The 19,049-nt window shown below is 40.3% G+C and overlaps 1 protein-coding gene and 1 long non-coding RNA gene across 2 annotated transcripts in view; both read left to right on the forward strand.

Annotated features, from left to right (window-relative positions):
• LOC309558193 overlaps window positions 1-19,049 on the forward strand; it is a 1,089,490-nt gene that overhangs the window by 978,699 nt on the left and 91,742 nt on the right. The window lies entirely within an intron of this gene.
• On the forward strand, window positions 575-17,291 carry LOC309559210 (acyl-coenzyme A amino acid N-acyltransferase 1-like; the record flags this gene model as incomplete). The annotated part of the gene is made up of 3 exons (XM_082262429.1): window positions 575-1,037; window positions 3,695-3,897; window positions 16,713-17,291. The coding sequence occupies 3 exons, from the start codon at window positions 575-577 to the stop codon at window positions 17,289-17,291; spliced, it is 1,245 nt and encodes a 414-aa protein (XP_082118555.1).

A 19,049-nucleotide genomic window follows, 5' to 3' on the forward strand; every position in this document is an offset into this window, starting at 1 on the left:
GAACCCTGTACACAGTTTAAGGTTAAGCTGCTTCTCTTCCAATTCCAGTGAATGGCCACATGTCTTTTTAATCTCCCTCCTACTGAAAAGTTTTTTCCCTATGCTAGGTTTCTGTTACCTTTTCTATCGTCTCAAACCAGTCTGCCCATTCTCCTCTGACATCAACAAGACATTTTCATCCACACAACTGCCACTCACTGGATATTTTCTATTTTTCAGACCATTCTCTGTAAACTGCAGAGATGGTTGTGCATGAAAATCCTAGTAGATCAGCAGTTTTTGAAATACTAAGACCAGCCCGTCTGGCACCAACAACCATGCCAGTTTCAAAGTCACCTTCCCAATTCTGATGCTCGGTTTGAACTTCACCAATAAGCTTCACCGCGTCTTGATGCCTAAATGCATTGAGTTGCTGCCATGTGATTGGCTGATTAGCAATTTGTGTTACCATGCAATTTTTCACTGATCTTCATTTGATTGTTTATTATACAGTATGTTTATTGCATCTTCATCTGATATATACTACATTGTTTTCCTTTCAAGGCATTTTTACAATTTGCACAATATTGCAAACATGGTTAATCTTATAGTAACTCCAGAAACTGGTCTGGCTGATGAGCATGTGCAAATTAAGGCATCAGGACTGCAACCCAATCAACTGGCAACCATTCGTTTAACACTTCAAGATGAAAAGGGAAATGTCTTCCAGTCACGAGCATTTTACAAAGCTGATGTAGAAGGGCAAATTAACTTGGATAATAACCCAGCTCTTGGTGGAAATTACCAAGGAGTTCATCCCATGGGACTGTTATGGTCATTGAAGCCTCTAAAACCATTTCAACGACCTGTTAAAAGAGACGTGAAAGCTGGCCCATTTCTGTACACGGTGGATTTTTTTGATTCTTTATCAGTAGGGTTACTTCCTGACCCACAGCCCACTTGCAGTGCTACATTTAGTAGGTGGCACATAGCTGCTGATGTACAAAGGACCCAGATCCGTGATGGTAGACTTCGAGGTACCATTTTTTCCCCTGCGGGTAAGTTTACATTCTTAAATTACTAAAGTCTATTTACATGTGAAATAGTCACGCCAAATCTTTTTTTTTTTACTTAAAATTCCAAGTAATATAAAGAAGAAAAGTGTTTTGGAATTTTAAAACACTTTTTTTTATTTATTACATCCCATAAATGTGCAAATGTGACAAAAGACAGTGTTTAGCGCACCTTGTAAAATATGAAAAGTGACTAAACTTTTCCTAACTTTCTGTGTGGTAATGGGACAAGAAGGATCATGGAGGAGTAGATAAATCTGACTTTTTAAATAAAATACCCTTGTGTTATGCAGAAAGAACTGGCCTAACCCTGAACCTGAAAGGTAAATGACAGCAGCTTTACTGAAAAGTACTGGCTAGACAGCATGATCAATCCCGTGATGATTCTGAATGATGTTTTCTTCTCTCTGATTCTTCCAGAGTGACAGAGAAAAGGCCTCCCAACTGTCCCTTATTTTGAGAGACTGTTCCTGATTTGGAACAAAGTCCCTCTGTCCCTTCTTCCTCCTCATTTGTCTTTAATTTTGGTCTGATCCATAAAATTGTAAATAAAATACATTTTTATCTTTCAAAACTGTTTCCCAGTGCTTAACCTTTCATCCAATTTCTAAATTGCTGCATTTGTAAATTTCAAAGGCCAATTTAAAGGAATAGAGGTGGGTAAATAAAAACACTTGTGGGTTTAACTATTCATTTTTCATTTGCCTACATACCTTTACTAATAGTTGTCCCTCGTTCCCATCTCAAAAAGTTGGGAGGTGTAGAGACAGGCCAAAATCTCTAAACAAAGCTATAGCTTGCGAGTAAGCATAAAATATCCAGTGGATGTAACTGGTAGTCCTTGAAATTTCTGCATATAGGGGGGGACAACATGGGGTGCTGAAGTCACTCCAGTGTTGCATCCCAGCATGTTATTAAAAACTACCTGGACTGGGCAGAAGATCAGAAATTCCTGGCTAAAGCTGAATTTCAGGCAGTAGTGATGGCATAAATTATTGTAGCTCTGTATTCAATAATAAATCATAAAAGTGTATTTCCACCATGGCAGACAAGTTGAGATAACATCTGGGAAAGGGAGGGGCAGGACTAGGATGATCTGTGCTATGTGCGCATGTTTTGAAATGTGTTGAAAAATTAACATGCTAATATGGGAATGATTCTAGGACAATATCCCCCCGGACATTATCCCCCTGGACAACATCCCCCTGGACAATATCCTCCTTGGATAATATCCCCCCTCTAACCCTAACCCTATGTCCAGGGGGATGTTTTCCGGGGGGATATTGTCCCGGGGGATATTGCCCGGGAGATGTTGTCCCGGGGGGATATTTTCCAGGGGGGATTATGTCCAGGGGGATATTGTCCGGGGGGATATTGTCCTGATACCATGGGGAATAGAGCAGAGGGATGACCTATGCATTCGGCTGGTACTCTTTTACTATTCAGTCAGCAGGCCTGAGGTAGAGAGGACATCACTGTTTTCCTTACTTGTAAGTCGGGTTATTCACATGGCTGTGCTGTGTGAGGGGGGTAAAGAAACTCTAATCCTTTGCCAGGTAAGATTAGGTACTTCATGTCATGTGTTTCATCTGTGTATTTAGCTATTTGCCTGGAGTTCAGCTTTAATGCCTAACTATAGCCAAAGCAAACATCTGCCAGGGTTGTCAGACTGTATATGATTCATATTACTGGATGAGAGAGAGCAAAATGTGTATTATATTGCAGTTTAGGAGATACTTATAGGGAATCCATGAAGACAAGATAAAAGGTGTGAATGATGTCAATTGTATTTTTGTTGGTTGGGTTCTTGTGCTCTGAAAGTGTATTTACAGGCATTAAAGTGGAAGGCAAGTCAACATCTAACTAAGCCTAATGCTAGGTATACACGGTAAGTTTTATTCCGCTCAACCCAGCGGGCTGAACAAAAAGAAGCATATAAATCACTATACTAACATATCCAATGTTAGTGTGGCGATCTCCCCTGCTGAGCTATTGTGTTCTGACAAAGGGACTGACCCCCTCCACCTCATAGCTATTGGTTGCAACTGCTGATTGGATGTTGCTTTTCCAGCATGCTCATTTGACAGAAGCTAGTTGTGAGACTGGTTTCTGTTGGATGAAAATCTGTACACATGGGATGAAAGTCGACTGGTTCCTGCCAAACCGACTGTTTGCTGCTTATTTTCGGCCCGTGTATACTCACCCTAAATCTACTTCCACCCCCATTCTAAACCTAATATATCAACCCTGTAAAAGGAAAGATGCCTATACTAAGCAATTCTGAAGTCATTCCGGTAACATGACTGGCTTCAGTTTAGAGGAGGGACAGCTGACAAAAGATTCCCCATAGCAAGCCTATGGATGACACAATCACCCAGGCTCTGCAGCCATTGTCAGCAGTCTCTCCTCTACATTGAAACCGGCACTGGAGAGATCCTGTGCTTTGACCAAAGCAACTTCGGAATAGGTAAGTATAGACATCTTTCCTTTTACAGGGTAGAAAGAATAGGCTTAGAATCGGGATAGGAGTAGTTTTGGGGTTAGTTAGGTTTTCACTTGCATTCCACTTCAAACCCCAACAATATTTTTTAAACTACTCTTTCAGCTTTAAATACTTATATTAATTGGTATTATTTAAACAGGAAAGGGTGCATATCCTGGTATCATCGACATGTTTGGTGGAGGAGGTGGCCTTGCAGAATACAGAGCTAGTCTTCTCGCCAGTCATGGGTTTGTGGTTTTTGCTCTGGCATATTTTGGTTATGAGGATCTTCCAAGCTCATTCCGAAAACTAGATTTAGAATATTTTGAAGAAGCTACAGATCTGCTCCTGAAACATCCTAAGGTATCGTGACATTTTTTGCCAGTAGTAGTAAGTATTCAGGTAAAGTGTGCCTAAATCTGTTCAATGAAAAAAGGAGGTGAAACTAGATGGACATTAGTCTTTTCTTAGTCTTATTTAAGTATAACTAAAGCCAATTTTTTGTATAAAGTAGGGAAGGGTTAAAACTTCTGTCAAGTTTTTTTTTTTTTTTGTTTGTGTTCTATTGGAGAGAATTCCCTTTTCCTGGCCCTACCTCACATCAGCACACAATGGGTTAACACGTCCTCTGGAGCCCACAGGACCACTTCTTCCTAGCTAAATAAAAGGCAGCCCCTCCCCGACTGAAGTGTTCCATAACCTAGCCTGCGACAGGCCACTACGGGGGGAGTCCTGTGCTGAGGTGTGGATAGGCCATGAAAAGAAAATTACGGTAAGTATTTGATAATGCTTTTCCATATTCCTGGCCCTACCTCAAATCAACATACAATGGGATATAACTAGCTGAATAAATGGGCAGGAGGTAACACATGAAAATAAACATTGACAATCCAAGAAAAGCTGCCAAGGACAAAAATAATTTATATGTCTCGTCCCAAAATTTACAGAACTCGCTGACTGCACGCCTAGCCTTAAAGTCAAATAAAGGGCTACCCATCTCTCATATATTCTTCACTGAAATCCTGGCATAACTGCCCCAAAGGCTGCCACCCCTCCGGTCCAAGGAGCTTGTCCCTGTTCCTGAGCAGAAAGGCCTACTTCCTGCATGCCAATCTAATCACCCTGGTAAACCAATAGAAGAGGACTCAAGAACCTGATGGTGAAATGAAAAGATTGTCCACTTTCCTCATGTCTTCGACCTTTCCATGTACATAGGTAGCAACTTGTGTAAGGACCTGAAGTCCACAAAAGAGGCACACTGGTGTCCAACATTCCAGTTCTTGCTAATTTGTGCAAACAAAAAGACCTTCTGATCCATAGGAAGAGGTGGTCCTGTGGGCTCCAGAGGAGGTGTTAACCCATTGTGTGCTGATGTGAGGATAGGCCAGGAAAAGAAAATTACAGTAAGTATTTGATAACAATTTTCCATAATTTTCCTGTCTAAGAAACACAACAGTATATGAGATGAAATCTCTCCAAAATGAGGAAAATTACAGTAGACAGTTGTCATCAGAACAGTGTTAATTTTGTCGACTAAAATATTTTCATCTAATAAATTAACACTATTTTAGTCTACTAAAATATGACTAAAACTAAAACAATTCAGATGACTAAAATACAACCAAAACTAAAATGGCATTTTAGTCATAAGACTAAAATACGAGTAAAATTAAAATCAAAATTAACACTACTCTGCTGGTCATTTCTAAATTGGCAACAAATTTCCATCCAAAGCCTGTAATAATAGCACAGGAAAGTTTAAACATGTATTGCGCTATCACATAAGCACAAGTAGGGGGCATCTACTAAGCTGCTGAAAGAGAAAAAATTAAGAAAAAGGCTTTTCTTATATTTTTTCTTAATATTTTCTTAATATTTAATTTTGGTAATATATTCAGGTAATGACATTACAGCCAATATAGTTTACAGATTTTTTTTTTTTTTTGTATTTTAAAGTTGCACTTCTGTTTGTCAAAAAGCAATATTTTTGTTTCTTTATGAAACTTGGTTTTATTTATAAAGACGTTATATATCACAATGGCTAAATCTGTGTCTCTGTAATGCATGTTCAAACCTTAATACCGTATTTTCCGGCGTATAAGACGACTGGGCGTATAAGACGACCCCCCTAATTTTCATCTACCGGTAATACTTATACTTAGGTTATCTTGAAGATATTATACTCGGCGTATAAGATGACCCCCCATTTTTGGGGGATTTTTTTGAGGTTCAAAAGTAGTCTTATACGCCAGAAAATACAGTACCATAAATAGCAACATATTATTAGATTTTTACTCAAGGAGTATTGTATCAAATGTATAATATATAGTTTAATATAAATATTAAACTAATAACAGTGGGAAACAACAACATTTATAAAAGCAAAAGACTGCATACACTTGAGCAGATTAGCTCTTAATTGTTGCAGCCCAATATACTGAAATTGCAGGTATACTGGACAGCCACTGAAATATCTAGTGAATATTTAAAATGAACAGACACACCAAGAGCAGTTTTGATTAAGAGAATAAAACAAAACTTTACTGGACATCAAAATACATAAAACTTCTAACACATAAAAATTACTATAAACATCACACAAAATACCACGTCTTAAACATACAACCCTATTCCCAAAATATCAAATAATACTTAGCACTGGAAGTTGAATGTCAACAGCTTACAACGGATAGCTGGAGAAACAGGACAATAAGAAATCCTGGCTGCATGCTTGCCTCTTCACAGCTCCAACAAAACAGGCTTTCCTCATGCTAATTACTCTTTTTATAGTCCTGTATACCATAGACCCCCCACAGGATGTACTCATTCCTCTTGACCACTCACAGGTAATTTTGTGAGTGAGGTCATCAACACATGGTTGCACTTCACCCCACAACCACATGGTTTATTGAATATGCGGCAGCCATTTTATATACACGACATCCAACAAACTCACTAAACCACCTGTGGGTGAGAGATAATATTACACATGTATGGGAACATTTGTCATGAATCAGTTAAAAAATATTCACAACTGATACAAGTATATAATTTGTTTGGAAATTCTAGAGAAATGTTTAAATAATGCACTCCAATTCGCCTAGACCCATTTGATTTGTAGTTGACTAAAATGCACTGGAGATTTAAGCCGAGTAAAATATGGCTAAAACTAAAACAATTTAGATTGCTAAAATACGACTAAAACTAAAATATTATTTTAGTCAAAAGACTAAAATACGAATAAAATAAAATGGCATTTTAGTCAACAGACTATGACTAAAACTAACTTGAAATTTGCTGCCAAAATAACACTGCACCATAACAGGTTTCCTTATTGGAAGATTTCCTTTCACTTCCTGCTCCAGTGACAACTGCAAAATATTGGATTTCTCATCACTTTCTGTCTTCACGGACAAGAAATAATCTGACAAAAGTAGACAAGAAATAATCTGACAGAAGTTTTAATGCTGTCTCAAGTTTCCTTGTATGCTGTTCATTTTCTTTAAAATTCTTAAATATTGGAATAAAACTGCTGACTTTTCTGTCAATGCAGACTAATACCTGAAATATAGCAAAAAATACTAGACTGGCAAAAACTGAAACTACACTAAACGAAGGGTGTGTTGCCTATGCACCATAAGCCATAGGTATTCAAATATATATTTTTTTACTTCCTATAAAACATTGCCTGGACTGTATATATATGTAACAAAAAAGGAGGGTGAGTTTATTGGTTGGCCAATAATATACTGATCATTGTTGCACACAGTAATAAATGATCAAGGCAAAAGAGAAAATAATGAGGAAAGAGGAGGCAACTACTCTCTCTCATGGAGTCTCATATTATGCCAGTCTAAACAAAATGGTCTGTAAAAATCTAGATAGCCACACACAAATAATTTTGCTTGCTCCACTATCCCCACATGGTTGGATTAAAAAATGATCTAACCATCCATGACTCCAACCATGTTGGGATAGTTTAGTCCCCTCCATTTTCTTTCTTTATTTTCTGACACTTTTTAAAAGTTACATAGGAAACATAAATACTTTGTTATAACAGTGCAACCCTGTCGCCTCTCACATTCTATGGCATTTCTTAAAGATTAAACTCTAATATGTCCTGGAGGGGCTCAGTGCTACCAGTCATTGGAAAGATCTACTCACAAGTCCTCTTATGATCTCTCACAGTGGTCTGAGGAATTAGAAGGAAGTATCTAATCCTCACCAATAACTTTTTACGCTTTAAGTCTCAAACAGTATTTTATCTACGCGCTATGAGACGTATGGGTGGTAGCTCCCTGAAACTAGGATAAAATGTGACGGGTTACATGAACAAGTAAAGATTAAATGAAGGAGAGTATGTTCTAATAAAGTGCAAACAATAATTAAACTTACAAATGTGTGAAAATCCCATTCAGTCAGAAGTACACAGTTTTTTAGACATGGTGTAAGAAAGTCATTCAGGTAATAGTAGCTAAAATAAAACCTCCCCCCTAAAATGTGACATTACCCTCAAACTATAAGTTGTTGGAGTACCATTCAAACAGGGAGCCCAGCACTGGGATACTACTTCGTATCTTCCCATAGATTACGCAAAAAGAATCTCATAAGTGCCATGTGTTTGGGTGGTTTGAATTACCTCTGCTATTCCCGGAGCTTTTTCCTCTCTCCAATGTCTAAGTAAAGTCAGGGGCGCGCGGCCAATAAAAGGTGAGAAATTACTGTCCTTATGGATAGGGGTATGGTTTTGAGTTCTAATGATAGGATCCCCATTGCTGGAGACAGTCAGTGATTTAGACCTGTAAGAGTGGCCTCAATTCGTTCTACCTGAGACCAGAACATTTGTATTTTAGGGCATGCCCACAGGATATGGATTAATGTGCCTGGAGCCCCACACATCCTCCAGAATGGAGATATTTGGGTAGATTTTCAACAGTCGGTATGGTGTTAGGTACCACCTCAGTAGTATCTTTTGATGTAACTCCCATAGGTCAACACTTTTGGGAGAGGAATATACTGTGCTAAGAGATTCCATCCAATTTTTAATGTGATACCTATATCTAATTCCCATTGATGGGTTTTTAACATGGTTTTCTCTTGTAGATGAGCATATATGAGAGAAATTCCCTTGCGTGGAGTTGTTTGTCGTTGGAAGTATTGAACTAAACCTACTGGTAGTTCTGTCTGTATAGTGTGATTCCCCTTAGGTAAATGGGCTATTTGAATGAATTTATATGGTTCCATCTGGGGAAGGTTGTATTTTATTTGCAATGTTTTAAATAGTTTGAGGCGGAGCCTTCAAGTATGTCTTCTAAGTACCCAATCCCTCCAGTTACTATTAATATCTGGAATGAGGAAAGACAATGCGGATAGGGGTAGTTTAATAAGTGATACGGCGCTGCTCCATTTTTTGGAATTACAGAGATGAGTCCAAGCGCAAAGAGATGCTAGAATAGAGGGGGCAAGTTTGCTATCAAGATTTCTGTTATGGGGTGCTGTCAGTAGGAAGTCCAGAAGATTCCCTCTGGGGACTTGGGATTGTTCCAATTCAACCCACAGGGGATTACTGGCGGGGGATGTCCAATTAATTAATAATAGTCTTGAAGTGGCACATGGCCTATACCTCCCGCATTCCTATGTTTGATAAGCTTATGGAACGCGCATCAAGCTTTTTTGCCCTTCCATAGATATTTGTTTAACATGCTTTGTAGGTTATGAAAATAGGAGTTGGGCAATGGAATTAGTAGCATTCTAAATAGGTATAATAGCTGTTGTAGGATTTGCATCTTAAAGGCTGCTAGCCGTCTTGACCATGAAAGTTCAACTTGAGCCAAACTATCCAATTTAGCTTTAAATGAGTTTTGAAAGGGAACGTAATTTGCCTTGACAAGGTCCTCTATTCTGGATGTGAGAGTAATGCCTAATGCCCCGTACACACGTGCAGATTATCTGCAGACTTTTGTCTGCAGACTTACCTTTTCTATGTAGTGCAAGGGCCTGCCGGATTGCATACAAATTGAAAGTGTTTAGGTTTGACCTCATATTATATGGTTTTGGTAAGTCTGCAGACAAAAGTCTGCAGATAATCTGCATGTGTGTATGGGGCATTAGTATTTAATTCCGTCTTCCATCCATTTGTATGAAAAGTTTTGCTTCAGTGTCTGATTAACCGTATCTTCAACACCTACGTTTAAGATAAAAGATTTTGTCTCATTCACGCTATAATATGAAACGTTATTAAATTTGCATAATGCTGAATGCACCGAAGCCAGGGAAGTGTCGACATTGGTGATCACCGGTCTTTGTATTAAGCCCAGTTATAAGGGGATGGGAGCGTAAGTATGAAGCCAAGGGTTCCATTAATAAATTAAAAATCAGTGGAGATAGGGGACAACCCTTATCCATTGGTAATATCAAAGGGCGTTGGTAGAGCTCCAGAAACATACGCTTGGGCCGTTGGTCCAGTATATAATGCCATGATGGCCGAATAAATCGGTCCTGTAAAACCAAATTCAGATAAAACATGTACCAAATATTCCCAATGTATCCTGTCAAACGCCTTCTCTGCATCCAACCCAAGGAGCAGAGAAGGCGTTTTGTTTTTATTAGCTAGATGAATAACATTGAGAAGACGTCTTGTGGCATCTGCTGTCTGACGTCCCTTGGTAAAACCTGTCTGATCTCTGTGTATGAGTAAGGGTAATATATCCACTAATCTGGTGGCCAGTAGTTTAGCGTAAATCTTGAGATAAGTGATGAGTAGCGATATGGGACGAAAATTTTGAGGTACATCTGGCGCCTAACCTGGTTTGGCAGTGCGATTATCATAGCTATAAGCATTTCCAGGGGGAGAGAGGAGGAGGCAGCTGCAGCACTACAAATCCCCATTAGGTGGGGAGTCAGGACATCCTGGAAGGATTTGTAGTATTCCCCAGTGAAACCGTCTGGACCCGGTGACTTATTGTTAGGTAATGACTTAACCACTTCTGGACCGAGCCCATTTCTGACACATGTTGTTTACAAGTTAAAATCAGTATTTTTTGCTAGAAAATTATTTAGAACTCCCAAACATTATATATTTTTTGTTAGCAAAGACTCTGGAGAATAAAATGTCAGTCGTTGCAATATTTTTTGTCACGTGGTATTTGCGCAGCGGTCTTTCAAACGCCATTTTTTTTAGAAAAAAAAATTTCCCTGCATTAAAAAAAAAACTAAACATAATCAAAAAGTAAAGTTAGCCCATTTTTTTGTATATTGTGAAGGATGATGTCACGTTGAGTAAATAGATACCTAACATGTTACGGTTTAAAATTGCACGTACCCGCAGAATGGCGACAAACTACGGTCAATAAAAATCTCATCAACATAGGCGATGCTTTAAAAAATGTTAACGTTTACCAGTTTCGAGATACAGAGTAGCTCTTTTTTTTTTTTAATTATTGCTCTTGCTCTGGCTATCGCGGTGATACCTCACATGTGTGGTTTAAACAGCGATTTCATTTGGGAGCGCTACTTCTGTATACGTTTTCTTTCGTGTGCAAGCTCACGGCGATGGGGGTGCTTTAAAAAAAATGTTTTTTTTTTTTTTTTTTTAAATTTTAGCACAGGTTTTCTTTTTTTAAAAAAATCTGATCAGTTTTATTGCTGTCACAAGCAATGTAAACATCCCTTGTGAGAGCAATAGGCAGTGACAGGTACTCTTTATGGAGGGATCGGGGGTCTAAAAGACCCTAGACCCCTCCACTGCACTTGAATGTATTCAAAATGCCGAAAACTGCATTTTTGAATACTGTCACTTTTCAAATTTGGCGCCTTTAGCCGCCGAGTAACCTGGACGTAACCTCATGAACGCCGCTTCCGGGTTACAACATCGGAGAACCGATTGAAGCCGAATCCGGCTTTGTTAGGGACTCCAACCAACCAGCGGAGGTGCCGGCTGGTTGCTCGGGTCTACTGGTGGGACAGAAGACCCGGGCAGAGCCGTGGAAGGCGGCGGGAGAGGGGGGCGTCCCCTGCCGTTCACTGGGGGTAACGACCAAGCCACTCCCAAGCTGCATCAGCCATTACGACCTGAAAGCTCTAAAAAATGGTACGGTGATGATGCCTCTAGCTGCAGGCATCACCACGGTACAACCACTTTTTGCAGCCGACGTAGACCTGTGTCGATTCGTGGGAAGTGGTTAATGATGCGTTGTATTTCGGACGCATCCACTGGGTAGTAAAGTTTTGCAAGATGTTCCTCTGACAGTTTGGGGATAATAATTGTTTGTAAAAAATCAGCAATAACAGCTGATGTGGGTTTGGGTATAAAACGGTCATTTTTAAGGTTGTACAGCGATGCATAGTAATGGCTGAATGTATACGCTATAGCCTATATATGGGATTGTTTAGTATGATTTTGAGGATGTACAACATAAGGAATTTGGGATTTATATTTATGTCCCCTAAATCTATTGGCTAAAAGTTTTCCTGATCTGTTACCACTGGCATAATAGGACATATTAAGAGTCTCCTAGAGGTCTTTTCAAAGTCCCCCAGCAATACCAGTCTGAGTTCATGATGGGTCTGTAGCAATTGGTCCATTAACTGTTGGGTGGGCTTCTGTTTGTTTTGAGTTTCTAGGGTATCAATTTTGGATATTAGTGTTTGAATGTGCTGCTGCCTCATCCTCTTAGCCCTCGCCCCGTGCTGTATAATGACGCCTCTCATGTAGGCTTTGTGTTCCACACAACAAATGGGTCATCGACCGACATAGTGTTTTAATCAAAAAATTCTCGTAACTGCTGTTCAAACTTAGCCTTGGCCGGAGCATCCTAAAACAAATGCAAGCTAGATCGCCATATATATGTGTTGTTGGTTGCCAAGGGGTCTTCTATGACTAGTTTAACTGCGGCATGATCCGACCAGGTAATGTTATTAATCACAGAAGCTTTAGCTCTGAACAGCAGTCTCCTGTCCACAAGAAATAATATGACTTATGGCTAGTTGAGAAGAACGTATAGTCACACTCTCCAGCATGTAGAGTTCATAGGTACGTAGGGAGGACTTCAGCATTGGTGGAGGCCTCTTTGGTTTAGAAGTCACATCAAGGGATGGATCTGGAGTAGTGTTAAAGTCCCCACACACCAAGAACTCCCCCCAATGTAGAGCATAGATTTTTTTCATAATTTTGTGAAAAAAGTTTATTTCTCTGGCGTTGGGAGGGTAGATGTTCACCACTGTGTAAGTTGTGGAATTGATGTCACATATAATAATTAAGTATCGGCCTTGGGGGTCTATTAGTGATTTGTGGAGTTTAAAGGCCACTGAGTCTCTTATTGCTGTCATCTCCCCTTTTTTTTGATCAGCATTGGATGTGTAGATGTGGGGAAACTTAGGGTGAGTGCAAGCAGGAGGAGCCGTGTTGCTGAAGTACGTTTCATAGACACAAAGCTTCCCTCCATAAAGTTCAATGTTTTGCCGGGTGATTTAGGCCTTTAGAACTAATTGAGAGGAAAGTCACCGCCATTGGTTGTTGAAGAAAATGAGGTGAGTAGTGTACGTTGCATTGTTTGCACTTACTTCAACCGGGACAGTAGGCCTCTTGTAGATGCAGGAGAGTGTTGCAGTTGCATTTAGCTTCCGTAAATCTGATCCTCTTTCGTCCTTAATTATGGTAGGGAAGGAAGAGAAACTTCTGACTGAAAAACCAAAAGGATAGAGCACAAAACGAAAAAAAATAGGAACATTGGTTAACTGCTGCACGTGGCAAAGCTATGAAAGTCATAAACCGAGTGTGACTTATTGTCACTCAAGAGTGCAAGGGGGGAAAATATCCAAGGATAAAAGTTTGGATCTGAGGGTAACCTCCCATGCGTAGAGATGAAATGCTCATAGGTTTTCTAAATATGAGAGCGTGCATTTTTTGCTGTTATCATGCGCCAACCCGAATCAATTCTTTTGGGACTTCCCGTTTGTTTGGGGTGATCTTGTGGTTCAGGGAGAATTCCCCATTTCGTCAGGAGGGCCACATACCTCTCCACAGAATCCACCACATGCTCGGATCCATCTTTAGTCACTGTTTGTAAATCCCCACTTGTAACTTAAGTGGTGATTTCTGAGTGCTTTAGAAACAATGTTGAGGTTTCTGCGCTTCTGAAGCGTATATTGTGACAAGTCAGCATAGAGCTGCAGGTTGGAGTATGGAGTTGGAAGTTGTTCCCTATTTCTGGACACGGTCATCAACCATTCTTTAACATGGTAGAAATGTAATCTCAATATAACATCTCTGGGTAAGCTGTCCGGAAGATGTGAGGGTTTGGATAGACATTGAATTCTGTCCACTGTTATATCTAAGACAGACAAGTCTGGTATCACTGTGTTAAATAACTGAGTCACACATTTGCAGGGATGTGGTTGCTGGACAGACTCAAGAATCCCCCTGATCTTCACATTATTTCTCCTTGTCCTATCTTTCATATCAGCTAATTTGGCCTTGATTTTATCCATGTCTTCCTCCTGATTGTCATTAGCATCTACTAGATCATTAATCGTTGATGCATATTCTCCCATCTTGGATTCTATATGATCAACCCTGGAGGACTGTAATTCTGTGCTGAACTTATGTACACAAGAAATCACATCCGATTGGAGTGAGCTCCTCAGGGACACCAGCAAGTCCTTAAGGACAGTGTCTATGACAGGTAGGTTAGTGGTAGGGAAAATATCTATGGAGTCTGGCAAATCCCTAGTATCATCCCCAGAATCATGAGTGCTCATCTGATTTCCAGAATCCAAAGCATCCATCCGGATTCTTGATTTCTTTGGGCTTCCAGATGCAGATGTGGACAGGGAGGATTGCAGGCTTTTTGTTGGGCTGCTTCTTTTTTGTCTCTGGCCTCTTTTGCTGGAATTCTGTACAGAGGATGAGGCTGGTGTAGGAGATGAGCCAGCGCCATCTTGCTTAGGCCCTGGAGTGAAGAACTCTGTTAACTTGTGAGGATGGCTGTCCTCCTTCTTCTTACATGTCATGGCTGTGATCTCCGAGTGTTCTGCAGTCAGAACGCTGCTATGGGGAGGTGGATGGCTGTCCTGATGAGCTGTGGTGAGCCGCTGAGTTCCCACTGGAACCGGAGCTCATGATCAGATGTCCATCGCTGTATCCGGCTAGCTCCACCCCCGAATATTTGTTAGTCTACTACTTGCTAGTCAGCCATCTAACTCTGAGAACAGTATATATTATGAAGGCTTGACGAGCAAGAGGAGCCAGCCAATTGAGTGGTGTGTAGCAATCTAGATTCTGACAGACCATATTCTCTGAGGTTTTATAAGAGAGTTTATGAGAGAGAGCTTTGTTATGAGGCAGGTTTGAAAAGCTTTTTCAGCCTCCACATTCAGACCAGGGAGGCAGATATTTGCTACTCTAACTGCCAGACATCCAGCTCTGTGAGCAATGAATATACAGATATTAGCTCCAGTGTATATTTTTGCTATAGTAGAAGATACTCAGGATCCTTTCAGACATGAGCCCGAGAGATAGAGTCTCATAGCTTCTAGTGCTACTTATTAGGTAAGCTTGATGAGTAAGAGGAGCAAGCAAAATTAGTGGTGCGTGGCTACCTAGATTTTTACAGACCATTTTGTTTAGACTGGCATAATATGAGACTCTATGAGAGAGAGTAGTTGTCTCCTCTTTCCTCATTATTTTCTCTTTTACCTTGATCAGTTTTTACTGTGTGCACCAATCATCAGTACATTATTGGCCAACCAATAAACTCACCCTCCCTTTTTGTCACATATATACAGTCCAGACAACGTTTTATAGCAATTAACCACTTGACGACTGCCCAGCGCAGACTTGCTGTGGCAGACGGCCACTCCTGGGCAAACCGACGTAGCACAACGTAGCTCGCTCAGGAGACACCCGCCCCCGCTCGTCAGCTGAGGAGCCAGTGCGTGTGACAGGCAGCTCTGATGGCCGCCGGCCACTCGTGATCTCCCCCCGCTGACAGAGAAGGACGGACGGCTGATATAAACACAGCCGTCCGTCATTCTCCCTGAAGTGATCACAGAGGCTATGTGATCCTGCTATACAGGATCACATGTCTCTGTGATGATCTCGCAAGCCCAACCCCTCCACAGTTAGAATCACTCCCCTAGGCTTACATTTAACCTCTTGATCACTAATAGTATTAATAGTATTAACCCCTTCCCTGCCAATGGCATTATTACAGTAACAGTGCATATTTTTAGCACTAATTACTGCAGTAATGTCAGTGGTACCTCCAAAAGTGTCAAAAATGTCAGTTAGGGGTTTGATCTGTCTGCCGCAATGTCGCAGTCCCACAAAAAATCGCAGATCGCCACCATTACTAGTAAAAAAAAACAATAAAAATTACATAAATCTTTCCCGTAGTTAGTAGATGCAATAACTTTTGCGCAAACCAAACAAAATACGCTTATTGTGATTTTTTTTTACCAAACATATGTAGCAGAAAACAAATTGGCCTAAAATGTTAAAAAAATTTGATTTTTACATTTTTTTTTGGGAATGTTATATAGCAGAATGTGAAAAATATTGTTTTTTTTTTCAAAATTGTCATTTTTATTTTGTTTATAGCGTAAAAAATAAAAATCACACAGGTGATGAAATACCACCAAAAGAAAGCTCTATTTCTGACGTCAATTTTATTTGGGTACAGCATCACACGACCGCACAATTGTTCGTTAAAGTAACGCAGTGCCGAATTGCAAAATAGGGCCTGGTTATTAAGCAGCAAAATTTTCCAGTCCTTAAGTGGTTAATAAAAGTTACATTTTAATACCTATGGCTTGTGGTGCGTAGGGAACGCTGCCTTAGTTCAGTGTCCTTTCTGCTGACTTTTCTGGACTTAAAAAATATAAAAGTAAAGCAACCTGCTTAGCACTCTACAAATTACACTCTTGCAACTTGGTCATGCTGGGTTTATGCTTTTATGGTACTTCAGATAGTAAACATGTTGAGCTAGATAGCATTGACCTTACACTGACTGTTCTCTTACATAAATCAAAAATACATATACAGTATTATGGTATGAATGATGCTATTTTATACTGAGGGTATTTGTTTGGTTATCTTCAAAACAACATATAAAACTATAATTTGTTTTCCATATTTTCTACTTCAATGAAAAAGACTTTTAAAAATTTTTACTTTTCAGGTTGCTGGACCTAAACTTGGAGTTCTGGGTGTCTCAAAGGGTGCAGAGATTTCCCTTTTGCTGGCTTCATATTTACCACAGATTGGAGCTACTGTCAGCATTAATGGTAGCTGTAATATATATGGTAGCACAATTTACCATAAAGGTAAGGTTCTCATTAAAGGAACACCCTACAAACCAGCGAAGACAATGATCACCAAAGAAGGATTTATGAGCACTGCTGGGTTATATGAGCCACGTGCTGATTCACTCATTCCAGTTGAAAGAGCCTCTGGACCCATACTTTTCTTAGCTGGCTCTGCTGATCAATATTACAATAGTCAACAGTTTGCTCAATTCCCTTTCTATAGATTAATGAAGAATGGGAAAACTAAAAGCAGGATGATAACTTATCCAGGAGCTGGCCATTTGATTGAACCCCCAGGGTTCCCTTTTTCCTATGCCTCACATCTTCGTGGACAAAACCTGCCTCTGTTGTATGGTGGAGAGATGATTCCTCACTGCCAAGCTGAGGATTCGATTTGGAAAGAAATTCAAGTTTTCTTTCGGCAACACTTGCTGCCCTCTAGCAATTTGTGACCTAGGCCCCTTTCTTACGGTGTAGACTCTGCTAGGAGTCCACTTGCTCAGCGGGGAATCTATCCGCTGATCCCTACTGAGCAAGCGGCTGGCTGGTCAGAGACCACTCCACTTATGCAGAGCGGACACAGACACAGCCTGCTCTCCTCTATGAGCTGTCAGATATAAGCGGACCACCTGTTTGTTAACACCCACCTGCCATCCGATCTGCTAGATTGAAGGGCAGAGCAGATTGGATGTAGGTGGGTGTAAACAGACACATGCTGCTTTCTTGAAGCTAGCTCCAACAACACATTGTCACTGATGGTGCTGATCTAACATTAACAATAGATCACCACTCTAGTTCCTAAACATGAGATCCGCTGATCACTGAGTGATCAGGGGAGAAGGGTCTCAGTCAGGGAGGTGACCAAGAACCCGATGGTCACTCTGACAAAACTCCAGTGATTCTCTGTGGAGAGGGAAGAACCTTCTAGAAGAACAGCCATCTCTGCAGCACTCCACTAATCAGGCCTGTATGGTAGAGTGGCCAGACAGAAGCCACTCCTCAGTAAAAGGCACATGACAGCCCACCTGGAGTTTGCCAAAAGGAACCTGAAGGACTCTCAGACCATGAGAAACAAAAATTCTCTGGTCTAATTAAACAAATATTGAACTCTTTGGCCTGAATGGTAAGCATTATATCTGGAGGAAACCAGGCACCGCTTCATCACCTGGCCAATACCATCCTTACAATGAAGCATGGTGGTGGCAGCATCATGTTGTGGGGATTTTTTTCAGTGGCAGGAACTGGGAGACTAGTCAGGATCAAGGGAAAGATGAATGCAGCAATGTACAGAGACACCCTTGAAGAAAACCTGCTGCAGAGCGCTCTGGACCTCAGACTGGGGTGAAGGTTCATCATCCAACAGGACAACGACCCTAAGCAAACAGCCAAGATAACAAAGGAGTGGCTTTGGGACAACTCTGTAAATGTCCTAGAGTGGCCCAGCCAGAGCCCAGACTTGAACCTGATTTAACATCTCTCGAGAGATCTTAAAATGGCTGTGTACTGACACTCCCCAACCAACCTAATGGAGCTTGAGAGGTCCTGCAAAGAAGAATGGGAGAAACTGCCCAAAAATGTGTCAAAATTTGTGTGTCAAGCTTGTAGCATCATAATCAAAAATACTTTAGGCTTTAATTGGTACCAAAGGTGCTTCAACAAAGTATTGAGCAAAGGCTGTGAATACATATTATGTACTGTACATGTGATTTTTTTTTTCATTTTTTTGTTTTTAATCAATTTGCAAAGATTTCAAACAAACTTCTTTCACATTGTCATTATGGGGTATTGTTTGTAGGATTTTGAGGACAATAATGAATTTAACCCAATATTGGAATACGGTTGTAAAACAAAATGTGGAAAAATTGAAGTACTGTGAATACTTTTTGGATGCACTGTATTTAGTAGGACCATATTTAGAATACTGTGTCCAGTTCTGGAGACCTCACTTACAGAAAGATATTGATAAAATAAAGTCCTGAGATGGGTAACAGAAATGGTGAAAGGTTTGGGTAATAAAACATATCGAGTGAGACTTCAGGAACTAAATATGTACGGTCTGGAGGAAAGAGGGGAAAGGGTAGACATGATTGAAACTGTTATATACATCAAGGGGGTTAATAGGGTTCAGGAGGGCAGTTTTTTCAATATGAAAGCAAAATCAAGAACATGGGGACGTGACCTCAAACTAACTAGAGGAAAGTTCAAAACGA

This window comes from Pelophylax lessonae (assembly GCF_965119305.1).
Source record: "Pelophylax lessonae genome assembly, chromosome: 6".
Lineage (NCBI taxonomy): Eukaryota > Metazoa > Chordata > Amphibia > Anura > Ranidae > Pelophylax > Pelophylax lessonae.